General features: G+C 46.0%; 1 protein-coding gene across 1 annotated transcript in view; it reads left to right on the forward strand.

Annotated features, from left to right (window-relative positions):
- LOC126088416 (solute carrier family 12 member 4) overlaps positions 1–18,763 on the forward strand; it is a 233,094-nt gene that overhangs the window by 51,923 nt on the left and 162,408 nt on the right. The window contains exon 3 of the mRNA XM_049906556.1: positions 10,166–10,417. Coding sequence (XP_049762513.1) covers positions 10,166–10,417 — 252 coding nt within the window. The remainder of the gene's footprint in view (positions 1–10,165; positions 10,418–18,763) is intronic.

Genomic DNA, 18,763 nt, shown 5'->3' on the forward strand with positions numbered 1-18,763 from the left:
AAGATCACCAGTGAGGGGCTCTAGTGCGATGGCATACAGTAGCGATGTCATGGGACATCCTTGATGTACAGATGGCATATACAGGGTGTTTCAAAAATGACCGGCATATTTGAAACGGCAATAAAAACTAAACGAGCAGCGATAGAAATACACCGTTTGTTGCAATATGCTTGGGACAACAGTACATTTTCAGGCAGACAAACTTTCGAAATTACAGTAGTTACAATTTTCAACAACAGATGGCGCTGCGGTCTGGGAAACTCTATAGTACGATATTTTCCACATATCCACCATGCGTAGCAATAATATGGCGTAGTCTCTGAATGAAATTACCCGAAACCTTTGACAACGTGTCTGGCGGAATGGCTTCACATGCACATGAGATGTACTGCTTCAGCTGTTCAATTGTTTCTGGATTCTGGCGGTACACCTGGTCTTTCAAGTGTCCCCACAGAAAGAAGTCACAGGGGTTCATGTCTGGCGAATAGGGAGGCCAATCCACGCCGCCTCCTGTATGTTTCGGATAGCCCAAAGCAATCACACGATCATCGAAATATTCATTCAGGAAATTAAAGACGTCGGCCTTGCGATGTGGCCGGGCACCATCTTGCATAAACCACGAGGTGTTCGCAGTGTCGTCTAAGGCAGTTTGTACCGCCACAAATTCACGAAGAATGTCCAGATAGCGTGATGCAGTAATCGTTTCGGATCTGAAAAATGGGCCAATGATTCCTTTGGAAGAAATGGCGGCCCAGACCAGAACTTTTTGAGGATGCAGGGACGATGGGACTGCAACATGGGGCTTTTCGGTTTCCCATATGCGCCAGTTCTGTTTATTGACGAAGCCGTCCAGGTAAAAATAAGCTTCGTCAGTAAACCAAATGCTGCCCACATGCATATCGCCGTCATCAGTCCTGTGCACTATATCGTTAGCGAATGTCTCTCGTGCAGCAATGGTAACGGCGCTGAGGGGTTGCCGCGTTTGAATTTTGTATGGATAGAGGTGTAAACTCTGGCGCATGAGACGATACGTGGACGTTGGCGTCATTTGGACCGCAGCTGCAACACGGCGAACGGAAACCCGAGGCCGCTGTTGGATCACCTGCTGCACTAGCTGCGCGTTGCCCTCTGTGGTTGCCGTACGCGGCGTACGCGGTCGCCCTACCTTTCCAGCACGTTCATCCGTCACGTTCCCAGTCCGTTGAAATTTTTCAAACAGATCCTTTATTGTATCGATTTTCGGTCCTTTGGTTACATTAAACCCCCGTTGAAAACTTCGTCTTGTTGCAACAACACTGTGTTCTAGGCGGTGGAATTCCAACACCAGAAAAATCCTCTGTTCTAAGGAATAAACCATGTTGTCTACAGCACACTTGCACGTTGTGAACAGCACACGCTTACAGCAGAAAGACGACGTACAGAATGGCGCACCCACAGACTGCGTTGTCTTCCAGATCTTTCACATCACTTGCAGCGCCATCTGTTGTTGAAAATTGTAACTACTGTAATTTCGAAAGTTTGTCCGCCTGAAAATGTACTGTTGTCCCAAGCATATTGCAACAAACGTTGTATTTCTATCGCTGCTCGTTTAGTTTTTATTGCCGTTTCAAATATACCGGTCATTTTTGAAACACCCTGTAGGAATCGGTCCAACAAGTTTCCCGTTGACCTAGACACGGAGACAGTGGGAAGCAATAAACAGCGAATGACGTCCACAAAGAAGGGCAGGAATCCCATATGCATCATGACCATAAGGAGGATGGGCGTCGAACGTGACTGAAGACACTCATAAAATCAGTGGAGACTAGCACCACAGTAGTCAACAGACCACAGCTATTGTGATGAGGTCACTTCATTCTCCCAAAGCCTTCTGAAGGGTAGCCCCGCAACCATGTGCAGTCTCTTTCAGCGAAACGACCTTAGGTAAGACCACGCATATGCGCACAACTAAGAGACACGTGAAGATTTTATAATCCGCATTCATTAATGTAAGGGGGCCATATGCAGAGACATTTCTTTCTCCCGATGGCTTAGACCAGTGACAATTTCGGACAGTATTGGGAAGGAAGGGGTGAAGAGTTCCTGAAGCGTCTTCATCCAGCAAGTGAGCATTAAGGTGTTGAACGCCCAGTAGAACTCCACTGGAAGACTATCTCGCCCCGGCGACTTGTTCTTCGCCCCCTTGTCAATCGTATTGGCCACCTCGTCTGTGGTGATCACAGGCACCATTAGCGTCGGCTCTGCAACGGTGAGGGTCTGTTCAGGAGTGGGGCAGAGGTCGCCAGGAATTGGCGCTGCCATCGGATCGTCGTCGTAAAAGTGACGTTAGTGATCAGCAGAGGCAGACACCACCCCCTCTGCATTGTGTGGTGAGTACCATTTGAGATGGTGAGGGGAGAGACGAAAACACGACGTCGAAGACGATAGCCACATGCAGCGTGAACTAAGGACGACGATTCCTCATGTAGAAGGTCCTTTCGTTGCGAATATTCCACAGCGCCATACAATTTATCAAGTTGAGGAGTGAAGAGATGGGCTTTAGTACACTGGCGTTCTCTAAGGACATTGGGTGACGGGGGGAGTGCACTGAGCTTGTGAAGGACGATGTAGTGAAAGTTGGTAGTTCCCAATGCCACGCCACTGCTTCCTTAGCGTGTTGCGGAAGACCTGTGTGATTGTAGGTTTTGCGCACTTTGAGCCACCAGTGCAACTTGGACATGTGCCCTTGGAGATGCATTTCGCAAACGCCCATATAGTTGCAATACATTGTTGTCAGTGCGGATCTCCAAGTAGGGAAGTGTTAAGCTTCCAGAGCCTTTTGCTGTGCCAGACCAACTGATGTGGTAGAGTGAGCTTTCAGATGACGACGCAATGGTCTGAAAACGCAAGGGACAATTTTTCTGCTTGGAAGACTGTTTCCAAGGTGGACAGAGACGTCAAACCGGTTGAGCCTGTTCGCAGAATATTCAGTGTAATAGATATAGCAAGGTGTGTCGCCATGAAACTTGTTCCAAACGTCAATGATATGAAAGTCGACGACCAAGGTATGCAGCATTGGACATGGTAAACAACCAGGTGTCTAGTCCGTCAGGTGGAGATGCTTTTGCTATCACCACCCTCAGTGAAGCTATCATAGCAACTGAGGAACAGGGGACCATGACGTCTGTGAACAACTTGGAACGCTGCCAACAATTCGTGGATCCAGTTGGGGCATAGATATTGATGACGCGTGTGTCAAAGATGATTACAGCCATGCCCCTGACGGATGGGAGGAGTTTCGTGTCCATGATAGAGATCCGTTCACATATGTAAAAGGCCACTCCATATCCTGAGTAACTGTCTACAGAAGCTTATGTGGCATACCCATAATCTGGTGGTAGCATAGCAACATGAACGCCCTGACGAAGGGCGACATTGACATCAGGTGCCCGATGTATATCATGGAGGAGCTGCAGCTTTTGGTAGCAGTAATGAACGCATGTCTACCATCGCTTGGGGTGGTGTGGAATGGGGACTGCAAGAAGGGCCCGTTCTGCCAGCCACTGTGTGGCTATTACTGTATTAACGGGCAACCTCTTTGGGGGTGGCGGTAGACAGTCCTGTGGAGGAGCAATTCGTCCTCACCGCACACCCCCTCGTACTGAGGGTCATCTTGTTGAAAGAGGTCGCCAGGCATCAGCAGGGAGAAATATGTCTCAACTTGTGCACCAGTCGATTCTATGTTTGTGGCAGCCTCCACTGGTTGTTTGTTCAACAAAATGTGTTGGATCATCACTAGTGCTATTCGCTGACATCTGTGGCTGGTTGGGCAGTTTCTCCATCATCCTGGGTAAGAGTTTCGTGAGGACCAGTGGGCGAGCGACGACGACGTCTCCGCCATTGCGGCGAGCGTTGTTCACACACCGGGCGGCGGCAAGGAGGAGTGTCGACGTGGTTTGAAGGCTTCGATTGGTATAATGAAGAGGTTAAGCATGTGGAGAGGCGTCCGTGGCGGAGTCCGGGTGGCGGCCGTGTCGCCAGATGGAGCGACTGTATCATCCGAAGAGATTGCAATTGGCCCTCCTTCCTGCAACCAGAACAGGTGCTCGGCTGACCGTCGTACTTTATGATGTCACAGCTGCCTCCAGTACAAAGGTAGGAGAGCACGTGACTCTGCAGACCGATACCAATCTACCTGATGCCATTTAAGACGTGATTGGTTCGGAGCTGTACTCACCTTTCGGCAACATGTTCCAGGACCTTGCCATAGGGTTGGAGCATCACAGTGATGTTGTCCACAGGTAGTTAGAATGTCAACTCGAACATAGTCCCGAAGAAACCGTTCAGTGTCAAGCAGCAGCAGCTGATTGGAGGAGGAAAGGGAGGCCAGGCCTCCACCTTTCCTGTGTTAGTGGTAGTAGTAGTAGTAGCAGTAGTAACAATAACTGCTTTTCATGTGAACCTTTCTTCTAGTCAAGTTGTGCCACAAACTCCTCTTCTCCCCAATTCTATTCAACACCTCCTCATTAGTTATGTGATCTACCCATCTAATCTTCTGCAGTCTTCTGTAGCACCACATTTCGAAAGCTTCTATTCTCTTCTTGTCTAAACTATTTATCGTCCATGTTTCACTTCCATGCATGGCTACACTCCATACAAATACTTTCAGAAACGACTTCCTGACACTTAAATCTATACTCGATGTTAACAGATTTCTCTTCTTCAGAAACGCTTTCCTTGCCATTGCCAGTCTACATTTTATATCCTCTCTACTTCGACCATCATCACTTATTTTGCTCCCCAAATAGCAAAACTCCTTTACTACTTTAAGTGTCTCATTTCCTAATCTAATTCCCTCAGCATGACCAGACTTAATTCTGGTTTAATTATGAGAATGATTTTCGCTAATTATCAGAAATGCTAGAGAATGAGACTCATTATTTAAGCGAATACATCGACGAAGAAGCACTGAAATCATCAGATCCACTAGAGACGTACCTGGCCACCAAGAGACGTCGTCTAACTTAAGGGATTATAAATCGCGAAACATCGAAAATTTAAATAAATAAGAGAGTGGAGTATCATCCATTACACCTAACTAGCCTCTCGTTCTAAGAACCCTGAACCCCAAGTGGTCAGATCTAGCTACTACTGTCCCCAGGAAGACGTGTGTCCTGTTTTTTCTCGTCGCACGTTTCTCCCTTACACACGCGTCCTGCCAAAACTCATCAGTCACTGCCACAATATAACGCCTTTTGGCGTCTCTGTGCAGCTGTCTTGTCTGTTCACAGTGCCAAAGATATGCATGCATGTCCGAAGGATCGGGCACTGCGGCTACTGCAGGAGTCATTAAATACATCGAATGTATTCGCAGTTGCGAATGTGGACTACCATTTGCTGTATAGTGGAGTGACATTGAAAATTTGTGCAAGACGGGAATTCAAACCCGGATTTCACGCACATCGCGAGCGGTCGCCTTATCGTTTGGCTATCTGAGCTCGACTCACGGCCAGACCCAAATTTCCGTACGTCAGCAACCATGTGTCTACATCCTGTGCTCGTACATCCATTATGTACATTCCCTTGAAAGTCGTTTGCCCAGTATCGGCGGATAAATACGATATTGCAGTGCCTGTGTTATTTCCGAAGTAGAGTTCATGTGGCGACTACAGCCGTCATGAAAGACATGCATTCGCAGTTGCGAATATGGACACCATCAGCTGTACAATGAAATGACGACAATGAAAACTTTGTACCGGACCGGGACTCGAAACCGGATTTCCCACTAACCGCAAGGGGTTGCCTTAACTGGTTTGGCTATCAGTGCACAATTCACGACCAGACCCAAACTTCGATATGCCGTCGTTCCTGCGCCACAGCCTGTACTCTTGCATACATTATGTAAGCCCCGTACAGGGGAGGACATTTTGATTGAAAGACGCTGCCTAGTATCTGCGAATAACAGCACAGGCACTGCAATGTCGTATTGTTTATAGCGGTGCAGAATTGGAACATCATCAGGCTTAAACATCAGTTTCGGTGGAAGACTCAGAACTTTCAAATCCTTTTCATAATGCAGATCTGTAAAATGTATTGAGCACACGCTTGCATGTGCAACTGAAAACGAAGCGGGACATTTACGACCATTTATCCATTTCTATTTCGTCTGATTGTCCTTAAGAATTATATGAAGCACATTTCGTAGCTTTATCCGTTGACTGCGCGATCGCAGAGCGAACCATTATTTTTCACTGAAATTTTTTTTAACGTACTCTCAAAACCCCTCCATAAACTGGTAACTCTAGTGTAACTACTAACTCACTCGCCAGTCATCGATAAGAACAAAGGTGTAAACAGCCATGTATTCACTCAAGAAACGCAAAGAAATCGCAGTGGATTATGGCAACGACGGGCGTCAGAGCTGTGACTGGGTTAACTGTGAACGTTGGCATCACAGCTTGCTAGTGCTCACACACCCAATGTATTCCAGTGATCATGCCATAGACTCTCCCTTCAACAGAAATCGTATGTTTTCCCCCTCCTGACCTCAAAAAATAAATCCAATACTGTAGCGTTGTATCACTGGAAACTTTCGAAAGATGTCCTGTGCTACATATGCAGCAGATGGGCTCAATACGGTGGAAAGTCACACGACTCGACTTCAGGCAAACACGAACGGCAGAGAGAGGCAAGCGTAGGGGAAAAGGTTTGCCTTACTTCCCTTGTACAGTGGGGTGGGGGTAGCGATGGAGCGGCTTAAAAATAAGTAACCGGCAACGCCGAGTGATCAGCCAACAACTGAGACGTTGAGATAAAAAAGGAGCTGGCGTCATTTTTGAGATATGAGTTATTACTGTAGTTGTTCTTTTCACACGATTCTGCATTTGTTGTTTCTAAAATGGAGCTTATAATGTTACTTAAAATCCGTCTCGACTGCAAATTTTTTTTTTTTATTCATATGACCGGTTTCGGTTCATTCATCATTTCATCTCTTCAGATCTGTAAAAATAATTATACTGATTTACTATTTCACGGAAGCAAATCTGAATGAACCGAAACCGGTCATATGAATAAAAAAAATTTACAATCGAGACGGATTTTAAGTAACATTATAAAATCACTGATTGCTGTTATCCCATGAGACATTATGTCTGTTTTTGCAAATAAAATGGAGCTTGTTGAGTGACTTTTCCCCTATGTACAATAGTGTTGAAATTTCGTTTCGTGCAGAAAGAGGAGTTCTTACAGAGGCATGTTCCTATACTGCACGAAAGAACTTCGGGTTGCAGTAAACAGTCGTGAGATTTCAAAATGTCCTCGGTGATGACAACTTACATGAATTTAGAAGGAACAAACGACGCCCTGAATTGTGGAGGAGAAGTGTGATAAAAGAAGGTTGTGGATTGGGAGCGTACCAATTTGAAAGGAAACATTGTTCCTAAAAGGGGGACAAGTGCACATTGTAGGTAGATAGTCACGAAATGCTCATTGTTTGTATCCTCTGTACACAATAAAAATTGTTCAAATGGCTCTGAGCACTATGGGACTTAACTTCTGAGGTCATCAGTCCCCTATAACGTAGAACTACTTAAACCTAACTAACCTAAAGACATCACACACACCCTTGCCCGAGGCAGGATTTGAACCTGCGACCGTAGCGGTCGCGCGGTTCCAGACTGTAGCGCCTAGAACCGCTCGGCCACCCCGGATGGCTGTACACATTACACTGACGGAAAAAAATAGCAACACCAAAACATAATTAATGTAGAGTAATGTAATTTTTTGAATACATTTAACTAGGTGGCGTATTTAAGTGATTAATATTGCAAAATCACATGTTAATGTAAGTGCAAGGTAAGCCGTTGCAAATGTAAAATGCCTCTACGTTAATAACGGTGTAAGAGAGGATAATTGTGTTTAAATGAAGTGTACGGATACCAGTGACAGTATGCTAGCCCCCGTTTCGATTGTACAAGAGGTGAGATCTTTCCTACAGGGAGGGCTGAAGTCGTAGTGTAACGCTGAAACTGGTAGCAAAAATAAAATAAAACTGGTAGTTTAGATGGCTGTAGATTGTGTGATTTGACATTTAAAATCTCCCATGTTGTAAATCAAGGTACTATAAAGGCTACTGACTGACATTATATTGCCTATTAGGTATGTAATGTTTAATTATAAATATTTATACAAGTAATAGGAATGTGTACAAACGTGTTGAAATGATTAAAAAGAATATTTTGTTTCAAAATACAGTTTCGTTGTATTTATGGCATTGAAATAGAGGATAACACGCGTAAAGATGAAATACGAAACACCTTTTTCCAAAGCTGTTTCACAGAGGAAGACCGCACTGCAGTTCCTTCTCTAAATCCTTGCACAAACGAAAAAATGGCTGACATCGAAATAAGTGTCCAAGGAACAGAAAAGCAACTGAAATCACTCAACAGAGGAAAGTCCACTGGACCTGACGCGATACCAATTCGATTCTACACAGTGTACGCGAGTACTTCCCCCTTCTAACAGCCGTGTACCGCAAGTCTCTAGTGGAACGGAAGGTTCCAAATGATTGGAAAAGAGCACAGGTAGTCCCAGTCTTCAAGAAGGGTCGTCGAGCAGATGCGCAAAACTATAGACCTATATCTCTGACATCGATCTGTTGTAGAATTTTAGAACACGTTTTTTGCTCGCGTATCATGTCATTTCTGGAAACCCAGAATATACTCTAGGAATCAAAATGGATTCCGGAAACAGCGATCGTGTGAGACCCAACTCGCTTTATTTGTTCGTGAGACCCAGAAAATATTCGATACAGGCTCCCAGGTAGATGCCAATGTCCTTGACTTCCGGAAGGCGTTCGATACAGTTCCGCACTGTCGCCTGATAAACAAAGTAAGAGCCTACGGAATATCAGACCAGCTGTGTGGCTGGATTGAAAAGTTTTTAGCAAACAGAACACAGCATGTTGTTCTCAATGGAGAGACGTCTACATACGTTAAAGTAACCTCTGGCGTGCCACAGGGGAGTGTTATGGGACCATTGCTTTTCACAATATTTATAAATGACCTAGTAGATAGTGTCGGAAGTTCCATGCGACTTTTCGCGGATGATTCTGTAGTATACAGAGAAGTTGCAGCATTAGAAAATTGCAGCGAAATGCAGGAAGATCTGCAGCGGGTAGGCACTTGGTGCAGGGAGTGGCAACTGACCCGTAACATAGACAAATGTAATGTATTGCGAATACATAGAAAGAAGAATTCTTTATTGTATGATAATATGATAGCGGAACAAACACTGGTAGCAGATACTTCTGTAAAATATCTGGGAGTATGCGTGCGGAACGATTTGAAGTGGAATGATCATATAAAATTAATTGTTGGTAAGGCGGGTGCCAGGTCGAGATTCATTGGGAGAGTCCTTAGAAAATGTAGTCCATCAACAAAGGAGGTGGCTTACAAAACACTCGTTCGACCTATACTTGAGTATTGCTCATCGGTGTGGGATCCGTACCAGGTCGAGTTGACAGAGGAGATAGGGAAGATCCAAATAAGAGCGGCGCGTTTCGTGACAGGGTTATTTGGTAAGCGTGATAGCGTTACGGAGATGTTTAGCAAACTCAAGTGGCAGACTCTGCAAGAGAGGCGCTCTGCATCGCGGTGTAGCTTGCTGTCAAGTTTTCGAGAGGCTGCGATTCACGATGAGGTATCGAATATGTTGCTTCCCTCTACTTATACCTCCCGAGGAGATCACGAATGTAAAATTAGAGATATTCGAGCGCGCACGGAGGCTTTCCGGCAGTCGTTCTTCCCGCGAACTATACGCGACTGGAACAGAAAAGGGAGGTAATGACAGTGGCACGTAAAGTGCCCTCCGCCACACTCCGTTGGGTGGCTTGCGGCGTATAAATGTAGATGTAGACCGTTATTTAAATCAAAAAGGGGATATTTTAGTCATTTTCTATTAGCATTTCCTGTTCTTTGCCTTTATTCTGTGATTACAGATTTTGGTGTGAGATTGTGTTCTTCCTGACGGGCATGTGTGAGTAACTGTAAGGACTGGGAGTAATGCTATTCGTCATTGTACAGTTTTTTTTTTTCAGTATATCTCAAAACTACTGTTGAGTCATCTCAGCACCTGAGTAATGACAGAATGGTGTTGAAAACTGTACTGTTGCGCCCTCTGCCGGCAGGAGGAGATGGAGGACCGGCCGCGAGTGTCGACGCTCATCTCCTCGTTGGCCAACTACAGCAACACCATCCCCGCCGCCACCGACCCCGACGCCAAGCCTGCGCCGTCCGCGCGCATGGGCACCCTCATCGGAGTCTACCTGCCCTGCATACAGAACATATTCGGCGTCATCCTCTTCATCCGTCTCACCTGGGTCGTCGGCACCGCCGGCGCCTTTATGGGGTTCCTCATCGTGCTCACCTGCTGCTGCGTCGTAAGTACCGCCATTGTACTTCCGACCGCTTCAGATGAAGCATCGAAGCCATATAGCCAAGTTGTAATATTAGTTCCTCCATGTCTGGAGAGCGTTGCTGCCCCGCAACTACGTACTGAATTGATAAATAACAGTTCCGGTTGCTAAGAGATTCGTTATTTTACTCTGCTACTAACTTGGCTTTCATATTGAAACAGTTTTTTAGTGGAGCCTGAATCTTGGCATACTGTAGGTAACGTGCAGTACAGGGTCAAAATTTAAACAGTGCATACTTCCTCCAGCCAAGACAAATTGAGCAATTCGTTTGGTTCTTTTGCATTGGATGTAATCTTGGGCGGATCGTAGGCGCCTTACAAAAGCACCATTTGTTCATGGGTAAGAAAAGTCGAAACAAGGCCCCAGGAGTAGACAACATTCCATTAGAACTACTGACGGCCTTGGGAGAGCCAGTCCTGACAAAACTCTACCATCTGGTGACCAAGATGTATGAAACAGGCGAAATTCCCTCAGACTTCAAGAGGAATATAATAATTCCAATCCCAAAGAAAGCGGTTGTTGACAGATGTGAAAATTACCGAACTATCAGTTTAATAAGTAACAGCTGCAAAATACTAACACCAATTCTTTACAGACGAATGGAAAAACTGGTAGAAGCCGACTCGTGGAAGATCAGTTTGGATTCCGTAGAAGTATTGGAACACGACAGGCAGTACTGACCTTACGGCTTATCGTAGAAGAAAGATTAAGGAAAGGCAAACCTACGTATGTAGCATTTGTAGACTTTGAGAAAGCGTTTGACAATGTTGACTGGAATACTCTCTTTCAATTTCTCAAGGTGGCAGGGGTAAAATACAGGGAGCGATAGGCTGTTTACAATTTGTACAGAAACCAGATGGTAGTTATAAAGAGTCGAGGGGCATGAAAGGGAAGCAGTGGTTGGGAAGGGAGTGAGACAGGGTTGTAGCCTCTCCCCGATGTTATTCAATCTGTATATTGAGAAAGCAGTAAAGGAAACAAAAGAAAAATTCAGAATAGGTATTAAAATCCATGGAGAAGAAATAAAAACTTTGAGGTTCGCCGATGACATTGTAATTCTGTCAGAGACAGCAAAGGACCTGGAAGAGCAGTTGAACAGAATGGACAGTGTCTTGAAAGGAGGATATAAGATGAACATCAACAAAAGCAAAACGAGGATAATGGAATGTAGTCGAATTAAGTCGGGTGCTGTTGAGGGAATTAGATTAGGAAATGAGACACTTAAAGTAGTAAAGGAGTTTTGCTATTTGGGGAGCAAAATAACTGATGATGGTCGAAGTAGAGAGGATATAAAATGTAGACTGGCAACGGCAAGTAAAGCGTTTCTGAAGAAGAGAAATTTGTTAACATCGAGTATAGATTTAAGTGTCAGGAAGTCGTTTCTGAAAGTATTTGTATGGAGTGTAGCCATGTATGGAAGTGAAACGTGGACGATAAATAGTTTATACAAGAAGAGAATAGAAGCTTTCGAAATGTGGTGCTACAGAAGAATGCAGAAGATTAGATGGGTAGATCACATAACTAATGAGGAGGTATTGAATAGAATTGGGGAGAAGAGGAGTTTGTGGCACAACTTGACAAGAAGAAGGGACCGGTTGGTAGGACATATTCTGAGGCATCAAGGGATCACAAATTTAGCATTGGAGGGCAGCGTGGAGGGTAAAAATCTTAGATGGAGACCAAGAGATGAATACACGAAGCAGATTCAGAAGGATGTAGGTTGCAGTAGATACTGGGAGATGAAGAAGCTTGCACAGGATAGGGTAGCGTGGAGAGCTGCATCAAAGCAGTCTCAGGACTGAAGACCACAACAACACAACAAGAAAAGTATCAGTTGTTGGGTTGGCCACTTTGTTGTTGCGACGGCCACTTCTGTAATTTTTCTGTTCATGGCAGCACATCGAAACTTTTTTCGATATCATTATCCGTTGCCGATGTCCAGGGGTTTAAAATTACCGTACTTGTGCAGAAAACAGCAGAAACGGGTTTGTAACCGTTTTGCGCCATGGTTCGCTGTATCTAAATAACTAACGTCAGAAAATGGCTCAAATTGTAACTATTTAATCTTCAGACGTTAATCTAGAAACGCCATTTTCTCGTTTTCGAAAATCTCTGTCCGTTATCAAGATACGCTCGAAGTACCATGATTTTTGTGTACCAAATGTACCAACTGGGGGGATGGCCACTTCAGTAATTTATATTAATTGCAAATCGTCGAAATTTTCACCATATGTTCTTAAGATACAATTCTCAGGGAACTGTGAAACACTTTTCAGTATCATTATCCGTTATAGATCGAGAGGTTCAAGATTACCGTTCTTTCTCACGTACAATATCCACGTAATATCCGGTCTGATGCGTGAATATTGTTTTAACTGACGCAGTGAATATTTAGCAAGCGTTCTGGAGTAATCGCAAGTGTTCTGAGGCCACCAAACTACGATTTTAGTCAGCATTTTTCACCAATAAAACTTTATGACTTGCTCTTTCTATATAATGGGCACTGCACGACTATCCAAACAAGCCCAAAGTGGTAGTACAGTGACAAAAAATGGGCTGAAAATGTTGTTGGCATACCTGAAAATGATTTAAAATGACTGCCAAAAATGTAAAACTGGAATTTGGGTAATTGAATAAAATATTTCTTGTAAGATGTTTTAATCTCTTAAGATACAAATCATAAGGTGGACGTTTTCGATGAGTAGCAAAGTATGAGCGAAGTATCCAGAAAGAATGTAACGCAAACCATTTTATGCTAACCTTATATTCTGCGCACTTGTTTGTTGTTTATATGTGTCAAAGTATGTAAATAAACTGTTAAAACTTCACTGACCTAGCAAGGAAAATTAGAGAGCTAGCGGTAAAATGCTCCTGTCAGAGAATGAAGAAAAGTGAATACGTTCCTCTTGAAAATACTGTTGACAGAAGAGAGGGGAATCAGCTGCCTCGGCCCTTATTCCGCTTCCCTCACAACAAATTTTGTGATGTGAACAACTTCGTGGTTCTTTGTGCTGTAAGAGAGTAGTAGAGAGGAAGTGAGACGGGAGAGAGAGTAGTAAATGCCACTGGGAGAGAAAGAGATTAAGGTGCCAGTGTGGTGTGAGAGAAAAATTGGCAGTAAAAGAGAGATAGACGAAGACAGAAGGAGGGGGAACCCACCTTTTCTTATGCTCTTGACAGGAGCATTTTTCCGCTGGTTCAATTATAATCATGCTCGAAGCCAGAATCATACACTTAGGTTTTTTAAGGAGCAATTGAAACTAGAGTATAGCCTCTCTTTGATATTAAAAAAAGAGGAGGGGATGTGGAAAACTCCTCCTTTACTGGTAGAAAACTACAAAGGAATCTCAAGCATGTTTTCTTCTTTGACTCAACAAAAGAAATATTTTTTTTCCCTCGCTCTTACATCAAGTCAATACTGGTGAACGCGTTGTCAATCCGTTGTCTGCACTCATATTTCTACCTGACTGATAGATTCATACAGTCGTAGAATAAAATCTGTAGGCCTTTTACTTATGAGGTGTAACTCTTCTGGTTGCAATCCGGGGTGTTTCCAAATCATACAGGTAAAATACCTGGAAATTCACAGAAGCATATTAAGCCTGACAATCACTGACCCCCCCCCCCCCAGGGGCTGAGCATTCATTGCTGAGTACGGGCTTGGCGACCCCGGGGTCCTGAGCTGGGGACTGGTCAGCGCCGCCAGTCTCCTGTCACCGTAACCCCCGGACATGCTTCAGCGACCACCGCATGGCGCGGCGGTGGAATGTTGTGTGCTGCGGGGAATGGTAATCTTGGCTTGACCGCCTGGATTGCGAGGAAGGTAATCCTCTATAAAAACCCCTCAGTCTTACGGTGTGCTGCGCGCCTATAAGATGCATGGCTGTTGGGGTGGAACAGTCGCAAGCGGGCAACCTCTGGGGCACCTGCCGCACCCCAGTTGTATAAGGCTTACTCAGGCACGCGGGGCTCTGTCTGAGCGGACCTTTAGTTCCCTAGCTGCTCGTGGGACCACAATGGACCCTTCGACCTCTACATTTCCCCCTGCCAGTGGATTGGGTGGGCCACTGGTAGGAAAACACACCCCATCGAAAAAGCGACTTCGTGCTGCGAGTCCTCCAGCGCCTGGTGTTACTAGAGATTTATCAGACTGTCGTAACAGAGCACATGCTGATAACCAGAATGTGTTTTTGATTGTCAAACGGAAGGAAGGTAGCTTTGAGAGGGTTTCTCCCTTTTACATCCACAAGGGTCTTGAGGGAATTGCAGGAACACTGAAATCTGTGAAGCAACTGCGCAATGGGACTCTGTTAGCTGAAACTTCTAGTTCCCGTCAAGTCACTTCTCTTCGGAAAGCAACCTGTCTCGGAGAGTACGCTATCGAGACCGAGCTCCACTCCACTTTGAACTATAGTAAGGGTGTTGTGACATGTAGGGACTTGGTGGATATCCCCAAGGACGAGTTGAAATCTGAGTGGGCTGACGAAGGTATTGTCGACGTGCAGCATATTATGAAACGAGTCGATGGGGACCTAGTCATATCCGACTCGTTTATTCTCACGTTCAATTGCCCGAGACTCCCAGAGCGTGTTAAAGCGGGTTTCTTACGTTTGCCAGTACGGCCATATTTCCCCAACACAATGCGCTGTTTTAAATGTCAGCGCTTTGGGAATACTACGTTGGGGTGCAATGGGATAGCCACTTGTAGTAAATGTGGTCAGCCTGCCCATGAAGGAGCCGATTGTTCAGCGCCTGTGAAGTGCGTGGATTACTCTGGGAGTCACCCTGTGTGGAGCCGGGTCTGCCCCATCTATCTCGAACAACGGAAGATACAGGAGATTAAAACATCTAAGCGCATCCCCTATGGTGAGGCCAAGAAGCTCTTTAAGGCCATGCAGCCTCCTGTGTTTACAACATCTTTCGCTTCCGCTCTGCAGAAACTGGCACAGTTGGCCACTGTTGCTACACAAACGGAGGTTGCTAGTGTCAGCACTAACACATGCATTTGTCAGTGCCCTTGTGCTGCTGCGGTTGTTTTGCAACCTGCAGCTCTCCCCACAACGTCGGACAAGGTCGTGGTTGCTGACATTGGAGTACTTCCTGCCCCTCCCCATATGGCGCCTTCTGCCCAGGCGAGTAAAGCTCCAACTGTTGACAAGGTTCTGCATTCTAAGCCCCCCAAGACGAAGACGCCGAAGATGAAGGTTTTGCCACCTGAGGAGACTAGTCAGGGTCAGTCCGATGACGATGCCATCGTACTGTCTGACATCTCCCTTGGGTCGCCATCGGAGCTGATGGACATTGATGTCGACCGGGGGCGATATTCTCGCCCCAGGAGTAAATCTCCGGCCAGTACGGGCTCTCCTCCAAAGCACATAGGCAGGGTGAAAATTCAGCCACCCTGACATTACAGTGGAACCTGAATGGGTTCAGGACGCATGTGGCCGAATTACAACTCCTTGTACGAGAGCGCCCCTTGTGCTTATGTCTCCAAGAGACACATTTTCGGGCCACTGATGCTCCTTCTTTACGGGGCTATACCGTGTATCGAAAAGATGATCTGATGGGGGAAAGGCCAAAGGGTGGTGCTGCGGTTTTTGTCCGTGACATGCACCTCTCATCTGAGCTCCCTCTCGTTACGGACTTGCAAGCAGTTGCAGTTGACCTTCTTGTGGGGCGGAGGCTCAAAATCTGTTCCGTTTACTTACCACCTCAGGATGCAATAGACTCTGAGGCTCTCACACACCTTATTAGCCAACTACCTCGCCCATTTCTCCTTCTGGGGGACTTCAATGCTCATAATGTCGTATGGAGCTCTACGACTACTTGCCCCAGGGGCCGCGTTCTGAAAAGCCTCATGGCGTCCTAAGAACTGTGCATCCTCAACTCTGGTGCTCCCACTCATTTCTGTACTGCTTCTGGGTCGTCATCAGCTATTGACCTTTCCTTTTGATCTCCAGCACTCGCGGATTCTGCTCTGTGGGAGGTTGCCGCTGACCTCCATTCTAGTGACCACTTCCCCCTTTGGATTCGCCTCCTGGATGAGGCTGTGGTATTACCTGTGCCGCCCAGGTGGCACCTCTGCAGAGCTGACTGGACACTTTTCAGCCATTTAGCTGTTTTGGAACACCGTGCCAGTGTCCACGAATGGGTCGACCATGTTACAGCCGTGATCACCCATGCTGCTGAATTGTCGATTCCACGGTCCTCAAGTCATCCCAAGAGGCGTCCTGTCCCTTGGTGAACCACTGAGTGCCGCTCAGTCATCCGAGCCCGCCGTGCCGCTCTGCGCCGCTTCAAGTGCCGTCCCTCAGCTGACAATCTTGCGGCATTTCGGGTGGCAAGGGCCAAGGAGCGGCGAGTGATTAAAGAGAGCAAACGACGGTCATGGCAATCGTTCTTGAACTCCATCTCCCGCTCCACTAGTTCTACGAAAGTATGGGAAGCCATCAGGAGGATTTCCGGGAAACGCAGCCAACTACCTGTCACGGCATTGCTGCATCAGGGATGTCTCCTCACAGCGCCAGACACTGGCCATGCATTTTGCGGAATCTACTGCCACTATTAACTGTGATCCAGACTTCCTGCCGCTACCGCACTGCCATCGAGAGGGGTCACTTGGACATCCGGTCTCCAAATTCTGAACCCTACAACTGCCCCTTCACAATGTGGGAACTGGATTCGGCGCTGTCTTTGGCTCATGATACTGCACCAGGTGATGATCAAATCCTGTACAGCATGCTGCAGCATTTGCTGCTGCCATCCAAGGAAGTTCTCCTGAATTGTTTTAATATGATATGGTCATCCGGCACGTTCCCTGACTCGTGGAGTGAGGCAATTTTGATTCCCCTCCTCAAACCGGGAAAGGACCGAATGCATCCCAGTAGTTATCGGAGTATTGCTTTGACGAGCTGTGTCGGGAAGACATTGGAACGCCTGGTCAACCGTCGCCTACTTTGGCTGCTCGAGACCACGCAGCTCCTTAGCCACTCTCAGTGTGGCTTTCGGAGATGTCGTTCAACTATAGACAACTTGACCCTGCTTGAGGCGGCCACCTATGAAACCAGCATTGTCTAGGTGTATTCTTTGACATTAATAAGGCGTATGACACTACTTGGCTCCGCCTTATCCTCAATCAACTCCATCAGTGGGGCTTTCGTGGCCATCTCCCCATCTTCATTCGGTCCTTTCTTTCCCGCCGCCTCTTTCGATATCGGGTTGGCTACCAGGTGTTGAGTGATCACTGTGAAGATCACAAGGATGCAGTATACTTGTGATAGTCCGTGTTGTAGCACCTGACATTGTTGTGAAATGGGCGTCATTGTGGGCCTCCATTTGGCAGGCTAGTCAAATTGTGCAATATCCAGAATTGTGGGACATTTGGGGTGACAGTAGAACATTGTTAGAGTGTGTAGGAACATGAAGGCAGGCCAACCGATCAAGATTTTGGTCACTCATGTCTGACTACCACAAGGGAGGATTGTCATACTGTGCACCAAGCACATCTTAACTGCATGACATACGTCAGAGCAAAAGTAATGGATTCTCTGCAACACCCGATTACATTCTCCACCGTTGGTGGGAGACTAGCAGCATCCCACACATAGGCTGCCATTAACACCACAACACAAGCAGCTGTGTTTGGAGCGGTATCACGACTGGGAAGCATTGAATGCTGATGAATAGCATTGCATTGTGTTACGCGATGAACTGCGGTTCTGCAGTACACGAGTTGACCATCATCGGCGAGCATGGCGGCAATTAGGGAGAGGTCTGATTCTTGCAATGGTTTGGAGAGGCACTGCATGTTACTCCAGGCTTCATTGTGTGTAGATGTCAGATGTGACTACAGGTCATGGCTGGTTGTGATCGTAGGAAATCTGACAAAACAATATTATATCACAAACACTCGTGTCCTCATGGGTTATCTCTCTTGTGACTAGTGTGAAGCCATTTTTCAATGGGCCAATGCTCGTCCACATATGATACTTCTCTGTGTGACGTTGAGGTACTGCCATAGCTAGCAATATTTCCAGATCTGTCCCTGATAGTATAAGTCCAGAACATCTTGGACTTTAAATCCATACCAATTCCAGTATTGAGAGTATCAAGGGCCAATTACAACCATTGTGAGCTAGCTTGCGTCAGGAGAGAACGCAATGGCTTGACAGCACTCTTTCCAACCAACTCAACACATGCGCACAGGCCAGAGGGGGATCAATATCTTACTGGTAAGTGGGTTCATACTGCTTAGTTATCAGGAAATTTGACATGATTTTGTAATCATTTCCCTTGAAGTTTCATTTCATT

This window comes from Schistocerca cancellata, chromosome 6, assembly GCF_023864275.1.
Source record: "Schistocerca cancellata isolate TAMUIC-IGC-003103 chromosome 6, iqSchCanc2.1, whole genome shotgun sequence".
NCBI lineage: Eukaryota > Metazoa > Arthropoda > Insecta > Orthoptera > Acrididae > Schistocerca > Schistocerca cancellata.